We start from the raw sequence: 20519 nt of genomic DNA on the forward strand, positions 1-20519 counted from the left end.
GGGTTCAAGCGATTCTCTTGCCTCAGCCTCCTGAGTAGCTGGGACTGCAGGCGTATGCCACCACGCCTGGCTAATTTTTGTATTTTTAGTAGAGATGGGATTTCACTGTGTTGGCCAGGCTAGCCTCAAACTCCTGACCTCAGGAGATCCACCCACCTGGGCCTCCCAAAGTGCTGGGATTACAGGCATGAGCCACCGTGCCCAGCATTTGTTAATTTTTAATAAGTATCTATGAGATTTTGCAAACCAGCCCACCAGAGTCTCATCTGGAAAGTCACTGGCCTTTCCCCATGGGCAGCTGCAGCAGTAGTGTGTCTCTTTCATTTATTGCTTTAGCTGTGCAGAGGTTGTCTGCTTTACTCATACCAGTAGCTCATAGTGTTCTGACCCTCTTGCAGTCAGGCAGCCAATGTGATTGGAGGACCTGCCACTCTCTGGACTTGCCTTTCAAATAGCTCAGCGTTTAAGTCCTTGTGTGGTTTCAAGACCTGAGAATGGTGGGGTTTCAGTGGTAATACAAACAGGGTCACTCAAAAACTATTTCTGGTTTGCCTGTAGAATATGCAATATGTTTGTTTTGCTAATTTTTGTAAGGGGATGGATGAGGGAGATTTTCCTTTTGAATTATATTTGGTTGATTGAACAGGCATGAAAATTATCGTCTATTCGCAGAGCGTACATCAGCTAGTGGAGAGGGAAGTGGCATGCCTTACAGGTTTGCTAAGTGTAGGAGAAACCAGTCTAGAAATTACAAGTGAATAATTCCCCAAAGCAGCTAATGAAGAATTGGCTATAATTCAGTTTGTTTTTTATGAAATAGATGAGTAATTGATGGTATGACAAGTGTATTATGCTAATGGAATCATTTAATATCTTATGTTAACACCCACCTAAAAGGAATACTAAGTTAATTGATGTCTATTTAAGGAAAACCCTGTAGTGGTGTTGAATGTCAGAACTCATGATTTGGTTGCAGCTACTCCTTCAGGCTGCCATTCCAGTTTCAATTTGACAATTTTTTCATCAGAATTGTTTAACACTTTCACTCTATTTGAAGCTTTTTTCCTGAAACTTGTATAATGGTAGGTCGAGGACTTCACAGGTGTTTATGAAGAAGTTGATGAAGAACAGTATTCGAAGCTGGTTCAGGCACGCCAGGATGATGACTGGATTGTGGATGATGGTAGGTGGGACGGAGGTGGGGGCGGGAATGTTGCTTCCTAGGCACTGTGTTAGTTGCTTCTTGTAGATTCTCACTCATGTGGTGGAGTTGCTGCTTTGCCTGGGCAAATGTAAGGCACTGTTAGGATCTTACCTTTGGTTTGGATTTTCCTTTAATTGTTTGAGGATGAGGAAGCAGAATGGCAGGACATTTATTTGGGGATGTTTTGGAGAATCTAGGCACATACCTCAGGATGTAGTATAAATCCTCCAGGTAATGGCTATGTAAGAATTGGGAGGAGCCTCTTGTCTGTGGGGCCAATGCACAGTGCTTGGAATTAAGGAATGCAGGTTCGGGATCCATCGTTCCTACTTTCCAATTCTATGACCTTGGACAAGTCACTTAATCTCTCTGCGCCTCAGAGTCTTCATCTGTAATATGGGGATGAGAAAACTACCTTCTGTCAGAGTTGTGAGGTGTATATGAGGTTCTAGGTATGAAAATTAACTTGGTCAGTAGAAAGCACCATACAAAGGCTGGTCCTAATGTCCTGTGCCCCTTCTGAAAGCTCATTGGTTCTCACTTGTAGGGTCTGACTTCATGGCCATGTGAATGCTGACCACAGGGAGCATGTAGATTGTGCCTGTGACTATTTATGTTTCTACTTGTGTAATTGGATTCAGCTATATTGCCAGTTTTCCCTTGTAGACTGGGATATCTCTCTGGGCTTGGGGTAATCTTGATTCTTTTTATTCTTCTGGTAGAGTAAAACTGCTATAAAGCATCCTATTGTGGCAGACTTTTATCCTGTGGGTCAAATCGTTTCCTGAGGTCACCTAGCTAGGTATAATATATATCATTTGGTTTTGACTCCACACCTGCTGTATGGATGCTGTGCATTGTCTGACACCTGTGTGAACAGAATTCTGCTGCACTTAAAAATAGCACAGGCCAGGAAAACATCTGAGCAGGTATAAAAGGTTTTTTTGGTCATGGCTAAAATATTATTGGCCACTTTTAGAAATTTGATCCCAGTATTAAATTTTTCCCTGCAGATGGTATTGGCTATGTGGAAGATGGCCGAGAGATTTTTGATGATGACCTTGAAGATGATGCCCTTGATGCTGATGAGAAAGGTACCTACCTTTTGTTTTCCAGGGTGTTGTTTTGAGATTTAAAGAATTCTCTAAAATTAGAGATGACTTGATACTCTGATAGTTTACCTTTGAGAGAAGGACCTAACTACCATTGTTTTTAGGTATAGAATATGTTCTAATATGAAAAGAAGTATGGTTATGTGGAAAATTAAACATAAAAAGCAGAAACAACATCAGGAAATGAAGTTTCATGTCTCTGTTATTCAAGTAGTGTGGTCTTATTTTGAAGTTTTCAATCCTGTGGTCATTTAAAACTTGCTGATTTTGAGGGCTGCAACAGTAATTGATCTCTTTTAATTCCTACTGAAGTGATATACTTAGAATTTTAGCTCTTTGCTAATTGTATAGCACAATAACAAGGTTTAGAACTAGAGTAATCAGCTTGCTTTGTCTAATTGAAATTTAAAATAATATGGATGAATGTGTCAGATTGTCTTAGCTGTACAATCATTGGCCATTTTTTTTTTTTGAGTAAACAATCCTGATTTAGTTCCTGTAAAATGAGAATGGAAAATTCTCTTCAGTATTTTTTTTTTGTTTAGTTTGTTAATTAGTCTTCTACTACCGAGTGGTAGATTGGGGTCAGCAAACTATGGCCCTCTCACAACCAGTTTTTGACAAAAAGTTTTATTGAGATACAGTTCACATACCATACAATTCACATATTTAAAGTATACAATTCAGTGGCTTTTAATATAGTCACAGAGTTGTGCAGCCATCACCACAATCAATTTTAGAACATGTTTGTTACCCCAAATGGAAATCTTGCCTGTTTTTGTGTGGCTCTCGAGCTAAGAATAGTTTTTACGTTTTTAAGCGGTATTTTAAAAATAAAAAATAAAAAGAATATGTAACAAAAGAATATGTGACCAAAAGCCTAACATCTGTGCTGTCTTGCCCTTTACTGTCTGGATCGTCATTTGCAGGATAATATTTTGCACCATTAGTTTTCTCTCTCCTTCAACCACATACACGGAGACTTTTTGCTCAGTGAACTTTTAGAACTTCAGCAGTGACCTCCTAAGAATAAGGATACCTGACTACTTAACCACAATAACATTATCATGATATTATCTAATATATTGTCTGTATTAGAAGTTTCCCAATTAGCCCAACAGTATCTTTTAAAGCTATTTTAAAAAATGGAGACTCCATTTTTGTTTTCATGTCTCTTTAGTCTTTTTTAGTGTAGAACAGCAACACCTCCCCCCACTCCCCGGCCCCTGGCCTCTTTTTGTCTTTCATGACATTGATTTTTAAAGGGACAAGGCTGTTTGTTTTGTTGAATGTCCCACAATCTGAGTTTTGCCCGACTGCTTCGTTGTGCTTAGATTTGGGTTAAATATTTTGGCAACAATAAATAAATATTTATAAATAAATGCTTTGTCAAGACCTACAATACAAAGTTCTATTCTTCCCATATCAGGGGCATATAATGTCACTTGTACCATTATTGTTGATACTAAGTTTGATCTTTTGGTTAAGATGATATTTGTCAGATTTCTTCCTTGTAAAGCTACTTTCCTCCCTTTTGTAATTAATGCAAAATAGGGGGTGATAATTTGAGACCATGTATATATCCCATTTCCCCATGAATTTTTACCCAGTGCTTTTAGCATCTATTATTGATCCTTTCCCTTCTTTTAAAAAGTAATGCTTCAGACTCATGTATTTCTAAAAGATTTACTGTTATAATTCAGTAGCCATTATTATCATTTTTCCTTTTTATGTTCAAATTATCTCAGATTTGGCTGGTGAGAGCCCTTTTAAGCCACGTCCTGTGTTCTTTTGACATGGCTCCATCAGTCTTTGAGCATTTCCTTGCTTTCTGGGTCAAGAGGATAAGATGTTCCAGGTTTAGCTTGTATTCTTCCTGCCCTGGACCTGGAACCAACCATTTCTCCCAAGAATCCTGGTTCCTTTTAGTGGGGAATGGTATCCAGATATGGGAGATGGATGTACTCATTGCTATTGGGGTGTAATGGCTTCTAGGCCCTTTCAGTGAACAGAACAAGGAAATTATATATATCATGAGTTCATACGGATATATTTGATTGGTTGAAATCCAACATCACTGGGTTCTTTATCTTCCCAATTCTATATTTGTATCTGCCTTCACCCTCAATGAAAACCCTTGTCTTCTAAAATACACACAAAATAATGTCAGAATCACTAAATCAATATCTGTACTAACAACCTTTCTAAGTAAAATTTATGATTTCTCTACAGTTTTATTTGTTCTTGGTATATATCCTAAGGGTCTGTAGTCAAGAGTATTGTGTTCAGAAGCTATAAAAAGTAATTTTTTTGTGTGTGTTGTATTGATTTACTATGTAGGTTCATTTTTTGTTTGTATTCAAATTTCAGTTTTAAAAAATCCTTTTAATTTTACTTCTGAATATTGTAAAACATATGATTTAAAAATGAAAATCAGGAACTCTTTTTTATTAGTTTCTGGTTTATTACAAAAAATAAGCATATGTGTATTTTTTTCTGTGTGTGATGTTATTTATTTATTCATTTATTAGTTAAATTAGAATATGTGAACCATCTTCCTGGTTCTGCCAACCTGTATAATGTGGAAAGTTTCTACACTCGTACCATTTGGTAGCAATGTGGCTAATTATGTATTTCTAGTTTGTGTGAGTCCATGAAGAAGAGAATGAGCTCATGTGCCACTTTCATCTCCCTGAACTGAGGAGGCATATGTTAGAGTTATGGTTCTATTGTTAATTGGCTGTGTCATCTTGAACTAATCCCATTACCTATCTGGACTTGAGTTTTTGTCAGCTGTAAATTAGGAGGTTGGAATGGACAGTGAGCTTCTCAAAGAAAGGACTCAGTCCTGGTAATCTCAGTGCTAATCACAGTAGTGGACTCAAAGTAAGTATGTAGTTTTGTTGAATAAAGGAGCCATCTCTGTGTTTCCATAGTCATCATATTATCTCTTCCGAGTAATAAGTTACTGAAGAGAGTGATTTGATCCGGAAGAGAGCTAGTCTTAGAAATTTTTATTTCGTGCTTTGCTACCACCATTCACCCCCCACTGTTTCAAGTGTCCATTACTAGGAGCCCAGTAAGGTCACAAGATCCTAGGAAGGAAAACGGACTTCTGCAATGTACTTTAAAGACTTATAAGAAATTACTAAGTTTTGCTTAGAAGTAAAAAGTCAACTCTTTATGGTGTGGATCTAATTCCTGGGATGTTGTTTTCAAACAGAGAAAAATGGCCGGGTGCAGCGGCTCACGCCTGTAATCCCAGCACTTTGGGAGGCCGAGGTGGGCAGATCACCTGAAGCCAGGAGTTCAAGACAAGCCTGGCCAATATGGTGAAACCCCATCTCTACTAAAAATAGAAAAATTAGTCGGGCGTGGTGGTGAGCGTCTGTAAACCCAGCTACTTGGGAGGCTGAGGCAGGGGAATCTCTTGATCTCTTAAACCCGGGAGGCAGAGGTTGCAGTGAGCCAAGATCGTGCCACTGCACTCCAGCCTGGGTGACAAGAATAAACAAAACAAAACAAAACCATAGAGAAAAATATCAACCAAGTCCCAATGAAGAAAAATTAGCAGGAAAATGCAGTAAAACAGAAACACTAAACTGTGGAAGAATTCCACCTCAAATGTTTACTTGTATTCAAATTTTTATCCTTCTGTCTAAATCCTGCCAACCTGCAGTGGTGAGATTAAAGCCCTCTCATGAAGCCTTCCTTGCTATTCAAACCTCTGTTGACCTCCTCTGTTCATACACTATCAAGACCTGAATTTTATATACTAAACATTTTGACTATTAATTACATTCTGTTTTCGAAGTGCTCCAGATGATACAGATCTCCTGTCTCACATTTTTCACAAATGTCTTACAAACCTTTTCACAATCTTAGGCCCATGAAAATACTTTTTTTTTTTTTACTGTGGTAAAATATGCATAACATAAAATTTACCACGAGTGACATTTAGTATATTCACAGTGTTTGCAACCGTCACCATCATCTTGTTCCAGAACATTTTCATCATCTAAAATGGAAGCCCCATACCCATTAGCAGTCACTTCCCAATCTCTCTTCCCCCAGAGCCTGACAACCATCAATCAGCTTTCTATCTTTATGGATTTGTGTATTCTGGACATTTTACATTTCATATAAATGAATCATGCAATATTTTATCTTTTGTGTTTGGCTTCTTTGACTTAGCAGAAGATTTTCAAGTATCATGTTTTCAAGTAGCATGTATCAGTACTTCATTCCTTTTTATTGCTGAATAATATTCTACTGTGTGGATGTACTACGTTTTGTTTATTCATTAGTTGATGGACATTTGGATTGTTTTTTACCTTTTGGCTATTGTACGTAGTGCTACTATGAGCATTTGTGTACGAGTTTTTGTTTGAATGCCTGCTTTCAATTTTTTAGGGTACTAACCCAGGAGTGAAATTGTGTATATGTTGTGGTTGTTTTTTTTTTTTTTTGAGACGGAGTCTCGCTCTGTCACCCAGGCTGGAGTACAGTGGTGCCATCTCGGCTCACTGCAACCTCTGCCTCCCGGGTTCAAGTGATTCTCCTGCCTCAGCCTCCCAAGTAGCTGGAATTACAGGCACGTGCCACCACGCCTGGCTAATTTTTGCATTTTAGTAGAGACGGGGTTTCACCATATTGGTCAGGCTGGTTTCGAACTCCTGACCTCATGATCTGCCCGCTTCGGTCTCCCAAAGTGCTGGGATTACAGATGTGAGCCACCGCGCTGGCATGTATATGTATTTTTATTTCCTTTTCTTTCTTTTTTCTGAGACAGATTCTTGCTCTGTTGTCCAGGATGGAGTGCAGTGGTGCGATTTCGGCTCACTGCAACTTCCGCCTCCTGGGCTCAAGCTATCCTCCCACCTCAGTGTCCCGAGTAGCCAGGACTGCAGGCACGTCCTGCCACGCTCGGCTAATTTTTTGTATTTTTAGAAGAGACAGAGTTTCGCCATGTTGCCTAGGCTGGTCTCAAACTCCTGGGCTCAAGCAGTCCGCCCACTTTCCCTTGGAAAGTGTTGGGATTACAGGCATGAGCCATGGTGCCCGGCCCCTTTTCTTTCTTAAAAAAAAGATAATGTTATGGAGGTTTTGTACTTTGCTTTTTTCATGTAGCAAGATGTCTTGAAAATCACCCCGTATTAGAACATAGAGAGCTTGTTTTTAATTATTTATTTCTATGTAGCTGCATAGTATTCCGTTATAGGGATTGCACAATGTTTATTCAAATGGTTTCCTTGGAGGGACATTTAGATTATTTTGAGTAATTTGCTATTATAATGCAACATCCAATAACTCTGTGCATATGGTGTTTTCCTCAGAGAAAATTCCCAGAAGTGGGATTGCTGGCTCAAAGAGTAGCTACACATAATTTTTTTTTTTTTTGAGATGGAGTTTTGCTCTTGTTGCCTAAGCTGGGGTACAATGGCGCGATCTCGGCTCACTGCAACCTCTGCCTCCTGAGTTCAAGTGATTCTTCTGCCTCAGTCTCCTGAGTAGCTCGGATTACAGGTGCCTGCCACCACACCCAGCTAATTTTTGTATTTTTAGTAGAGACGGGATTTCACCATGTTGGCCAGGCTGGTCTTGAGCTCCTGTCCTGAGATGATCCACCCACCTTGGCCTCCCAAAGTGCTGGGATTACAGGCGTGAGCCACCACGCCCAGCCCACTACACATAAAATTTTATTAGCTATTGCCTATTCTTCATAGGAGCTGTCCCATTTTACACTCTCATGAACAACGTATAAATGTCTGTTTCTCTATAGCCTTACTAACAGTGTTTTCAAGCTTTTGAATTTTCGCCACTCTGACATGTGAGAAGTGGCATTTCAGTGTGGTTTTCGTTTGCATTTTTTTTGTTTGTTTTTTTTTGAGACTGAGTCTTACTTTGTCACCCAGGCAGGAGTGCAGTGGTGTGGTCTCAGGTCATTGCAACTTCTGCCTCCTGCTTTCAAGCGATTCTCCTGCCTCAGCCTCCCAAGTAGCTGGGACTACAGGTGTGTGCCACCATGCTCGGCTAATTATTGTATTTTTAGTAGAGATGGGGTTTCACTATGTTGGCCAGCCTGGTCTCGAACTCCTGACCTCGTATTCCACCCGCCTCGTGGCCTCCCAAAGTGTTGGGATTACAGACATGAGCCACCATGCCCAGCCTCATCTGCATTTCTTTTACATCATCTTTTCATAAAATGTAACTATTTATATATGTTTGTGTTTACTGCCTGCTTTCCTTTTGGGCTTTTTATCTTTTAATTTTTTAAAAGTTCTTTGTCAGGGAAATTGGTCCTTTATCTGTGATACATATTGCAAAAATTTTTTCTTCGTTTTTCTTTTAACTTGGTTTTCTTTTTTCTTGGTTTTTCTTTTTACACCAATTCTGGTGTAATTGAATTTATCATTTTTTTTTCTTGCAAGTGGATTCTGAGTCATAGAAAGATTTTCACTGCACCCAAATTGCAAAGGAATTGCTTTTTAAAAGGTTTTTGTAAAGTTTCATTTTTAAAAATTTTGATTTGTGATCCATTTGGTGTTTATACTGGTTTACTTCTTTACAAATGGCTAGCCAACACTACTTAATAAAGTCCATCTTTTCCTTAGTGATATGGGATGCCACCTTCATTATATATTAAATTTCCATAAGTAATTGGGTCTTATTCTGGACTTTATGTTCTGTTTCATTTGGTTTATTTGTATGCCACTACCACATTCTTATTTTTTTAATTTTTTTATTTTGAGACGGAGTCTTGCTCTGTCGCCCAGGCTGGAGCGCTGGAGTGCAATGGCATGATCTCGGCTCACTGCAACCTCTGCCTCCCGGGTTCAAGCGATTCTCCTGCCCCAGCCTCCTGAGTAGCTGGGATTACAGGCATGCGCCACCACGCCTGGCTGATTTTTGTATTTTTAGTAGAGACGGGGTTTCAGCAGGTTGGTCAGGCTGGTCTCGAACTCCTGACCTCGTGATCTGCCTGCCTCGGCCTCCCAAAGTGCTGGGATTACAGGCGTGAGCCACCGTGCCCAGCCTACCACATTCTTTCAATTATTCATTGTTGGCTTTTTTTGAGATCAAGACTATTCTGGGATGAATCAGAAAGCGAGAGTAAAATTGACGGTATTAGAAAAGTTTGTAGGTGATTTACACATGGCCACAAGAGAAAACATATGGCAAAAGTTTTGTTTGTTTTTTTTTTTTTTGAGATGGAGTCTTGCTCTGTTGCCAGGCTGGAGTTCAGTGGCGTGATCCCAGCTCACTACAATCTCGCCTCTGGGGTTCAAGCGATTTCCCTGCCTCAGCCTCTGGAGTAGCTGGGATTACAGGCACGCGGCACCACGCCTGGCTAATTTTTTGTATTTTAGTAGAGACGGGGTTTCATCATGTTGGCCAGGATGGTATCGATTTCCTGATCTCGTGATCCACCCGCCTCGGTCTTTTAAAGTGTTGGGATTACAGGAGTGAGCCACCGCACCTGGCCGGCAAAAGTTGTTCTTTAATGAGCAGATGTCTCTGTGCTGTTTAGTGTTGATATGACATACTGTGTATCTGGTTGCTGTTTCTCATAAAATGGAAATTAGGATGCCACCATATCATAATTGGTAATCCCATTTCTTCACAGTTAAATTTTCCTATCAGATTCAGTATACAGCTAAAGAGATGATCTCATGAAGGCTACTACGCTAATTTCTTGGTTCAAGATTAGCTTTATCTTTTTATTTCTGTGGGGAAAACAAACCCAAATTCTCACTTTTTTAAAAAGCTTTTTATTCACATTAACAATAGCAGTTAAGCAGTCACACTTATGCTGATATTTAACTGGTATTTCATTAGTTTCTGTAAAAACATTTGGCCCATGTTTTCTTGAATTAAACTCATTTAAAATTTTTTTTCCTACATACCTTGTATAAAATCTCATAGTTTTGTTTTGTTTTGTTTTTTGAGATGGAGTCTTGCTCTGTCGCCCAGGCTGGAGTGCAGTGGCGTGATCTCAGCTCACTGCGAGCTCCACCTTCCAGGTTCACGCCATTCTCCTGCCTCGGCCTCTGGAGTAGCTGGGACTACAGGCGCCCACCACCATGCCTGGATAATTTTTTGTATTTTAGTAGGGACAGGGTTTCACTATGTTAGCCAGGATGGTCTCCATCTCTTGATCTCGTGATCCACCCTCCTCGGCCTCCCAAAGTGCTAGGAATACAGGCATGATGTATTTTTAATTCTAACATTTTTCTTCCCAATAGAGATCAAGTGACTAGGCTTTTAGTTTTCCATTTTGATTTTTGCTGATGCATGTTTCTAAATAATTCATATTCCAATAGGAAAAGATGGTAAAGCACGCAACAAAGACAAGAGGAATGTAAAGAAGCTCGCAGTGACAAAACCGAACAATATTAAGTCAATGTTCATTGCTTGTGCTGGAAAGAAAACTGCAGATGTGAGTTTCACGGTTTCCTTATTTTTTGTATTTTCCTTTGTGAGGTGAATTTAATATTTGATTATACAGATAATAGGTGCTCTGTATATGGTTGAGTAACATTTTTCCAATTTTACTCACTAAGTTGGATGTAGATTTCTAAGTGAATTAAGGCACCTCAGTGGTTGGAACTTGCTAAATGGAAAAGAAAATTGAACAGAAAAGCTGAATTGAGAGTGTGTTTAATTTTAGTGAGGAGCAGGAAGATCATGGAATAAGGGCGAAAGTAGAGGACGGGAGCTATAGATGTAGGAATGATATATACACAGGTGGTTGTTAAAATCTGTGAATGTAGATGAGCACTCAGAGTGAGGAATGAAGAGGCAAGGACTAACTGGCTAGGTCCTTCCTTTCATATACATGTGTGTAGTTTTGGTGAGACATTTTAAGTGCAAGGCTTTCTCATGTTACCTTTCTTTATCATTTCCAGAAAGCTGTAGACTTGTCCAAGGATGATCTGCTAGGTGACATTCTACAGGATCTTAACACTGAGGTAAATGAATCTCCAGGAGTTGTAAAATATGCAGGGGACATAGACTGAAGAAACACTCTAGTAATTATACAAAACAGACTATTGCCAGAGTTTTTTTTCTTTTTTTTGAAACAGAAGCTTGCACTGTTGCCCAGGCTGGCGTGCAGTGGTGCGATCTTGGCTCGTTGCAACCTCTGATTCCCAGGTTCCTCTTCCGTGATTCCTGCCTCAGCCTCCCGAGTAGCTAGGATTACAGGCATCTGCCACCATGCCCAGCTAATATTTTGTATTTTTACTAGAGACTGGGTTTCACTATGTTGGCCAGGCTGGTCTCGAACTCCTTACCTCGTGATCCACCTGTCTTGGCCTCCCAAAGTGCTGGGATTACAGGCGTGAGCCACCGTGCCCGGCCTGTTGCCAGAATTTTTTAAAATGTAAGGATGCCAACAAAAAACCCCCCACCAAAAAACAAAGAAACCCCCTTCAGACTGGTTTTATCTCACCATTTTAGGTGAGTATTTCCAGCTGTTAGAGCTGTGTGATTATGCAGATAGGGATGTGTGGGTGTGTGTTTGAAGTAGTAAGAATATACCCAGGAGTCAGTTCTGTGAGTGCTCACTGCTTGTGTTCAGTTGCTGTGGTGTATGTTCCCTAAATAGATTGAAGCCTGTCAATCTGCACAATCAGGTATAAGAGCCTTGTCTTGAATTCTGAGTGGGAATGAAGGAAGAGTGAGTGAACTGTCCCTGATAGAACTCAAACAGGATTAGCTGCATTGTGAGTTTGAGATTTGGCCATTTCCCATAAAGACTAAGCTCTCATTTAGAAGTGTACTTCTTTTGAAGTGACCATTGATTAAAATGACTTAACAACACCATGTAGTTTTATCTTGACAATTTTTAAATGTAATATTCTCAAAGGGTAAGTGAAAGTATGTTAAATTTTAAAAAGAAAAAATTGGGGAGGGGGTAGATTTAATATCTATTTTAGTTTTCTTGTGATTTCTATAGTATTGTTGCTATAGTAACCACAGTACATGACATAGATGGGAGTGGGGAGGGGGAAAGGGAAAGAAAAGAAAGCTTTGCTTATTGGGCTTCAGTGAGTGAAGAAGTATACTTTTTCTGTCTGTGGTAAACCAAGCATGGCAGTGAATATGTCTTACCTTTCCTTTTAGGCACCTCAAATAACTCCACCACCTGTAATGATACTGAAGAAGAAAAGATCCATTGGAGCTTCACCAAATCCTTTCTCTGTGCACACTGCCACGGTAAAGTGTGTAGAGACACCTTCAATCTTGATTTATAGTATTGCTTTAAACTTATTTTGTTGCTTTTCTATATGAGGGAAATACCTTTACATTTGTTTTTGATTTTTGTTTTAAATTAGGACTCCCATTCAATTTATAGTTTCATGTATTTCAAAAATAGCATGTGCCTGCCTTTTTCATAGTAAATTTGCAGTAACTAGTATGTGTTTATTATAGGTATTACAACTGTGGTAAATGCAATAATTTTCCTCCCAGAAGCAAGTATTTTTTTGTAAACCTAGGTAACAGTAAAATAATTGAAGCTGTTACATTAATAATACATAAAATGTTTTTATAAAAGGGAACTGTCATTATCTTTGGTCAGGGTAGGACAGTTGCATATTTTTAGTATGTGGGTCTAACTGACTAAATATTTAAAAACGTTTACAGGCAGTTCCTTCAGGAAAAATTGCTTCCCCTGTCTCCAGAAAGGAGCCTCCATTAACTCCTGTTCCTCTTAAACGTGCTGAATTTGCTGGTAAGTGTGATGTCAGGCAGAATTGCAAGAGTGTTGAGTGGTGTCTGTCAAAAATGGAGGCCCTATGATGGAGGAGGTAGAGGAGATTTTGAAGGTGTTGTGATGGCAAGTTTAAATGTGAAGATTTGAATTCATAAAAATTTCAGTAAAAGTTAAAAACACCCAATTTGGAGTTTAAAGAGACATGCAAACATAGTATAGAAAAGGGACAGGCTGCTATTTTAGTGTTGGATAAGGCTTTGTGCGCCTTTGTGTGCCTTTGTGTGCCTTTGTATCATGGCACTAACACATGACAAGAATGTGTGATGATGCCTACAGGCGATGATGTACAGGTCGAGAGTATAGAAGAAGAGCAGGAGTCAGGGGCAATGGAGTTTGAAGATGGTGACTTTGATGAGCCCATGGAAGCTGAAGAGGTGGACCTGGAGCCTATGGCTGCCAAGGCTTGGGACCAAGAGAGTGAGCCAGCAGAGGAAGTGAAACATGAGGCGGATTCTGGGAAAGGGACCATGTCCTACTTGTAAGAGCATTTTATGACTTTTCTGGCAAATAGGACCACAATTTTTCTGTTGGATTTTGAAAGGTTTTTGAAAATGTCATTTCTGCAGAGGAAGTTTTCTCCCAGATGTCTCTTGTTGGGACATTGATCAAGAAGGTGATAGCAGTTTCTCAGTGCAAGAAGTTCAAGTGGATTCCAGTCACCTCCCATTGGTAAAAGGGGCAGATGAGGAACAAGTATTCCACTTTTATTGGTTGGATGCTTATGAGGATCAGTACAACCAACCAGGTAATCATATATAAGGTAACTATATGCCTTTAACTCAGAGTAGGACTTTTCCCTTAAATATTTTATTTTTTGTTTTTTTTTGTGTGTTTTGTCTTTTTATTTTATTTAATCAATTTCTTTATTTCTGTTTTTTTTTTTTCTTTATCCCTTAAATACTTGAGTGATTGTAATTAGCTCAGGTCAGGCCCTGCCCTCACTTAACACGTATTGTAAGAGAGCGACACTCATTCATTGTAAAGTGAATGCGCCACCCTGATGGAGAGGAGCTATGGTGTGAATAATCCTTAAAGATGCTTATTCCAAAAATCGGTTACATATGGTTTTGGAATGTGTGTTTGTAGTTCACTATTGATGTGTCTGAAGTTACAGGAATGCACTTTAATTTAAAGGGAATCAGTCATTAATTTGTCTGTTTCTTCAGCAAATTTGAATGCCTATTGTGTGCTAGGCACTGAGATGGGATGAATAAGCTGGACAAATTCCCTGCACTATAATGGAGCTTATGTTCTAGGAGGGTGGCAGTGGGTGGGGGCACATTAGCAGTAAATGAGATAAATTGATAAATGATGTAAAGAAAATTAGTTGGGCGATGGCCAGGGGAGGCCTGTCTGAGGAAATGACCACTGGGCTGAGATTTAAGGTATTTGCAGAGCTGATGAAAGGGCATTTCAGCTTAATGAGCCAAGTACTAGCAAAGGCCTAGAGAGAGGAAGGAGGAGGCCTGTGTGGTTGTAGCATAGTAATCAAGTGACAAGATTGGTATAAAATGAAGCTGGAGATAAAGACAAAGGCCAGATAATATAGGACTTTGAAAGCCTCGTTAAGGAGTTTGAATCTTCTAAGAGCAATGGGGTGGCATTGGAGGGTTTTAAGTACAGGGGGTGGTGGTCACATAATTGGGTTTACATTTTAACAGGAACAGTGGTTTGTGTAGAGAATAAGCACTGTGGTGCATGTGTGCCTGTGCACACACACATGTGGAGGGATGGGCTGGCATGGGGTAATGGGGAAGTGTGGAAGCCCTGGAGATCAGTCAGTCCAGGGCAGGGCTGCTAGTTACTTGGACCCTGGTGGCTGGAGAGGAGAGAAGTAAAGGCATTTGACATGTCTTTTGACACAAACTTGTTAATGGATTGGATGGGGGAGATGACAGAAAGGAGGAATCAAGGATGATTTCTAGGTCATCCTAATGAGCTAATACTGTGAATTCTTGACTCACAAAAAGCCCGGAGGCTGTTCAGTGTTCTTTTGTGCCTCTTTGAGCCCGTCTTCATTGTGGGACTGTGCATTGCAAGATCTGTCAGATTAATGTTAAATACAGTATGCACTCTTAAACAGAGTTGTCTTTATTTAGATCCTTTTTGGATCTGTGGTACATGCAAATAGTGTATTTTTCAAAGCGATTTCCTGGAGGCTGTATCTAGTGAAAAGAGGGAGTACCTAGATGTCAGCAAAGTAAGGGTGTGAGTAAATTGAAGGCCACATTTACCTTAAAGATAACCAGGCATTGACTTTAACTGGAAGAACGTTAATGATCTCTGGCAGGGGTGGGGGCGGTCAGAAGCATTAATATACTGCAGCTTATCAAATATATATAAATTCTTGAGCCACTTGAGTAGCACACTGCCATGTGTTTCTTAGGAAAAGATATAACCAATTTTAGAAATGATATCTTAATTTACTTTAGCTAGGACAAAATGATTTGATTAGACCCCCTCACCTCTTTGACTATTTTGTTACTCTGCTGGAAGGCTGGCAAGTATGATTACATGAGGCTGAGCAGATGATTTTCCATCCATTGCTGAAACCCAGGGCTGCCCCATTGTACAACCTCAGGGAATACCATTTTCACGTGACTTTCCTGGAGCACAGCAGTGTGACTGATGCTCCCTGGAGCTGGGCAGCACACTGGCCTGGCTATCCCAGTATTATTCCCTGTGCTTTGCTGCATCTGCTCAATGCTGCATTTCATTCCCTATCTTGGTTAATGGTCCCCTCAAAACCAGAAACCTGGGAGCCATCCTTGATTCCCTCCTTTTCCTCACTTTCCTTTCCAAGTCTGGTTAGTTTTCTCTGCCGAAAGTGGACAACTTACCTTCTCTTTCTCCTCATATCTACCACCCCGATCCCTTCTTGCCCACTGAAACAATTGCACCAGCCTCCTAATTGATCTCTTAGCTATCGTCTTCCACATCACTGCTAGAGGGACTGATCAGAAGGGCAATTCTGACCATGTCAGTCTTCATTAAAAAAAAAAATCCTCAGTGGCTACTGCCCACAACATAAAGTCCAAACTCCTTAGCAAGGCTTCTGATGCTTGCTGTCTATGAATTTTGTTCCCTAGAAATAGTTCTCTGTATGTACTTTGCTGCTCTTTATACCTGTGTTCCTTTACTCATTGTTTTTTGTCTGATTGGAATGCGCTCATCTGACTCATTCTTTAAAATTCAGCCCAGATGTCATCTCCTGGGAGTTTACCTAAACCTCCAGATGGGTCTAGGAGCCCTTTCTCCCTGTGACGACATCATAGCCTTTCCCACTGTAGCATTTGTCCTATTATTTTGAAATGAACTGAGTCTGTGTTTTTCTTTGCCACAAAGCCTGTAAGCTCCTGGAGGGCTGGGATCTTTTATTTCCAGCATCCAGCAACAATGCCTTGCACATAGTAGGTGTTTAATAAATAGTTGTTGAAATAAACTGCACAGTGACTGACAGTCCTGTAGATGCAGGTGAAAAATTTCAGAGACTAGTGTTGCATTTGCTACTATTACTGAGTTTGCATCTTAATGCCTTGTAGCTTTGTGGGGTATGAGAATGCGTAACACAAAAGCAAATGGTTCCCCACTCCCCCACAACCCCACAAAGTAAATACATCCATAAAGCTTCATATTGCCAGCGTCAGTTGCCAAGGATTAGAACCTTAAGAAGCAACAACCTTCTTTCTTATGTGAAAATGAGTTGGTTATTTCTACATTTTGTTTACTGGTTGATACTCTTAGTAAACAGAGCATTGTTTTGCAGGGTAAGGATCTAGAGCCGCATTGTCCACTGTGGTAGCCACCAGCCACCTGTAGCTCTTTAAATTTAAATTAATTAAAATGCAATACAAATTAAAATTTATTTTCTCGGTCACTAGCCACATTTCAGGTGCTCAATAGCAACTGTGGCTAGTAGCTACCATATTGGATGGCTCAGAAACAACAATTCCATCATCACAGAAATTTATTTCAACTAGTGCTTGTCTGTAGTGATAAGTGTTGGAAAATTGAAGCATTGAAGCACAGCTATATTTGCAAAGCAACCAGTTTATGATATATGATGGTGTTGAATTCCTGGTACTGACCATAGTCATGGATAGGCTTTTTCAACCAATATTGGAAAATATTTTGCAATTGAAAGAGATACTAATTTGTTATTGATCTGTCATCCAAATGCTAAGGCAGAATGAAATTTCTGGTGCTGGAGAAGGCCTCAGAGATCATCTAGTCTAGTTATGCACTTAAGAAACTGAGGCTCCAAAAGATATAATAGCTCTTTAGTGGTAGAAGCTTGGGCTTCTCACCCTCAGTCCACTCTGCTGTTCTGGTTCCGTGGTACTTCTCAAGTTGCGTTCTCTCCTGTGGCGCATCTTTCTCTGTTATTGATGCCAACGGGTTAAATAAGATAGCTTAAAAAAACTCCTTTAATCTCAGAGGGTTGAACACTTTCATTGTGATAGCAGGTAATGATCACTGAGCTTTGGTGAAATCAATGCTGCTAATAAAAATGAAGTACTCCAAAAGACCCTGTTATTGTTTCTCACTTTCTAACAGATTCTGAGTAAGTCAGTTGTTGCTGAATGCTCCATAATTATGAAAAGAATCTTACTCTTTGCATATGGGAAGATATCCTGTCTTCACTATGACTTTTTCAAGGTTGAATAATCCTGACTGCACCTGGTTTCAGCTAGTAACTTTGGGGGGAATGTAATCTTTGTTTACCATGATCTTTTTTGTGGCAAATGAGGCATAAACAGTGTCAAATTTGTTGCATGAAGTGTGATATTAGTTTGACAGTAAAATGAGCTTATTTGAATCTTTGAATCCAATATTAGGGTCTTTATTTTTCTTTGCATAGCATTTTGTTTTTCCATCTTTAACTGTTGTGAGGATGACTTTTAATTTTCTGAGTTACTGTGATTTTTTTTTCTTTCTTAATCTTCCCATAGTCCTTCCTTCCCTCTCCCTCCCCATCCACCCTCCCTGTTACCCCCTCAAGCTGAAAGTCTCACAACTCTTGTAAGAATTTTATTCATCTGGAGAAATGAAAATTGTTAGATCATCTTATTTCTACCAGGATGTGTGACAAAAGGAGCCACTGATGAGTAGTCTTTGAAACTGGGGTAATTGACCTTGTGAACAGTAGCCTTTGCATGTACCAGAATTTTCTTAGTGTCTCAGATAAGTGGCTGTGTTGAGTGGCTTTGTTGATTACTGCTGTCTAATTATTCATGGAGCCCAGGATTTTGCACAGTGACCATCTCCTGGGTTGACTAACAAATGTTTGCAGTCTGTTCTTCGTGGCCAATTTTCATAAACAATGATTTGATGTCTAAAAAGGCGTGGTTTTACTTTATGGTATTCATTACTTAAATTACTGAAATAGAATAGAAAGGAACATTATAAACACTACCTAGTTAGATGTCCTAAGTAGCTGTGAGGTAGAAAAGGTGAAATAGAAGATAATAGTAGTCCCTATTGTGAGATATTTATTATTATATGGAATAAGAAATAAGAAGTAAATTATGTTTTTTGTAAACACAGTTTTACATATAGAAAAACACTGATGCACTAGTTATCCTGATACATGAATATTGGTTTTTATAGGTAAATACAAGCGCTAAAAAATTAAAATTATATTCTCAGATCTGTAATCTCACAAGAGGCTTAATTATGAGATTTGTTGGAAAATACTTTCCTTGTGTTTGTTTCTCTTTTTTTTTTTTTCTTGAGACAGGGTTTTGCTGTGTTGACCAGGCTGGTCTCAAACTCCTGAGCTCAAGCGATCTGCCCACCTTGGCCTTCTGAAGTGCTGGGATCACAGGCATGAGCCACTGTGCTCGGCCTGTTTTGTTTCTCTTAATCTGTATAATCCTGGTTGTGGGGAAAGTGTTTATGCAAGTTAGAGAATCATTCTGTCTCCTGCCCTCCCAGTGGTCATACATTGTACCATTGTGTTAGTGTAGTATGGCATCAGTACTGAGTAAAGAACTGGTCTTGGGGAGTGGGAAATGGATATATTTGCTGTCAAAATGAGTTATCATGAAGGTATAAATATGTGGACACATTCAGTGAGCCTCTATATTGCTCCTTTAATTAGGTGAAATTGAAATGTTTCTTTTCTAGTGATTTTCACTTATTCTTTCAGGTGTGGTATTTCTGTTTGGCAAAGTTTGGATTGAATCAGCCGAGACCCATGTGAGCTGTTGTGTCATGGTGAAAAATATCGAGCGAACGCTTTACTTCCTTCCCCGTGAAATGGTAAACATTAGTGATTAGCTTTTAGTTCTCAGTCGTTGTATCTGCCACACATTCTGTGTTTTGCAGCCAGCTCTCTCTCTTTCAATAGGGCTACAAATTTTCTACAATCCTGATGCTTCTTTCTTGCTGCTCGCCTAGTGACCACTGATTGTCAGCAATTCTATTAGAGGTTGGGAAAAGTACAAAAAATAAAGTAGAACTCAGTTTTTCAACTAATTAGAGTATAAAAGTTTCTGAGTTTTAGTATATAATGCTTTCTTTCTCTCACTCCTCATTTCCATAATAATCAGGGTTAGAACTATAAGTCTCTAAAATGTGACATGGCATTTGGCCCAGTTTTCATGGTTTTGCTGCATAGGCAGCAGTGATATTCCCTCCATTGCCATTTATTAACAAGTTCAATTCTATTTGCTTCTCCTTTTTTTTTGAGACGGAGCCTAGCCCTGTCGCCCAGGCTGGAGTGCAATGGCACAATCTCGGCTCACTGCAACCTCCGCCTTCTGGGTTCAAACAGTTTTCCTGCCTCAGCCTCCCGAGTAGCTGGGATTACAGGCGCCCGCCACCACACCGAGCTAATTTTTGTATTTTTAGTAGATACAGGGTTTCACCATGTTGGTCAGGCTGGTCTCAAACTCCTGACCTCGTGATCTGCCCGCCTTGGCCTCCCAAAGTGCTGGGATTACAGGCATGAGCCACTGCCTGTAAAAGACCAGTTCTTTACTCAGTACTGATGTCGTACTTCACTAACACAATGGTACAATGTATGACCACTAGGAGGACAGGGGACAGAATGATTCTCTAACTTGCATAAATAAAGGAGAAGCGCTCAGTCTGCTTCTCCTTTTTTATTGGGACTTAACATCCCCATTTCCCTCTCAGCCCCTCCCTATGTCAGTTGAACTGTGGAGTCTCTTGGTCAGGATTTACAACACTTATTCTTCCATTTTGTAGACTTGATCATCTTTATCGCTGATTTGTTTTTTATGATGCCATTGGGAGGAATTGGGCATTTGGTTTAGTACATTTTTTGAGTCTGTTTGTATCTTTGAACTTATCTGTAAGACTGCTATTAAATGTTTAAATGGGTGAGGATGAAAATTGATATAGACTTGGATTTTTGGTGGTTGAGAAGATCATTTATGTACAGATACTTTTTTTT

At 39.7% G+C, this 20519-nt stretch overlaps 1 protein-coding gene across 4 annotated transcripts in view; it reads left to right on the plus strand.

Moving 5' to 3' along the window:
* POLA1 (DNA polymerase alpha 1, catalytic subunit) overlaps positions 1–20519 on the plus strand; it is a 304219-nt gene that overhangs the window by 8435 nt on the left and 275265 nt on the right. For all 4 annotated transcript variants that reach the window (XM_054472674.2, XM_063659960.1, XM_063659961.1 and 1 more), the window contains exons 3-11: positions 1087–1183; positions 2218–2298; positions 10641–10756; positions 11226–11288; positions 12445–12537; positions 12967–13054; positions 13373–13574; positions 13663–13841; positions 19248–19360. In XM_054472674.2, the coding sequence (XP_054328649.1) occupies positions 1087–1183; positions 2218–2298; positions 10641–10756; positions 11226–11288; positions 12445–12537; positions 12967–13054; positions 13373–13574; positions 13663–13841; positions 19248–19360 (1032 nt within the window). The remainder of the gene's footprint in view (positions 1–1086; positions 1184–2217; positions 2299–10640; positions 10757–11225; positions 11289–12444; positions 12538–12966; positions 13055–13372; positions 13575–13662; positions 13842–19247; positions 19361–20519) is intronic.

This window comes from Pongo pygmaeus, chromosome X, assembly GCF_028885625.2.
Source record: "Pongo pygmaeus isolate AG05252 chromosome X, NHGRI_mPonPyg2-v2.0_pri, whole genome shotgun sequence".
Lineage (NCBI taxonomy): Eukaryota > Metazoa > Chordata > Mammalia > Primates > Hominidae > Pongo > Pongo pygmaeus.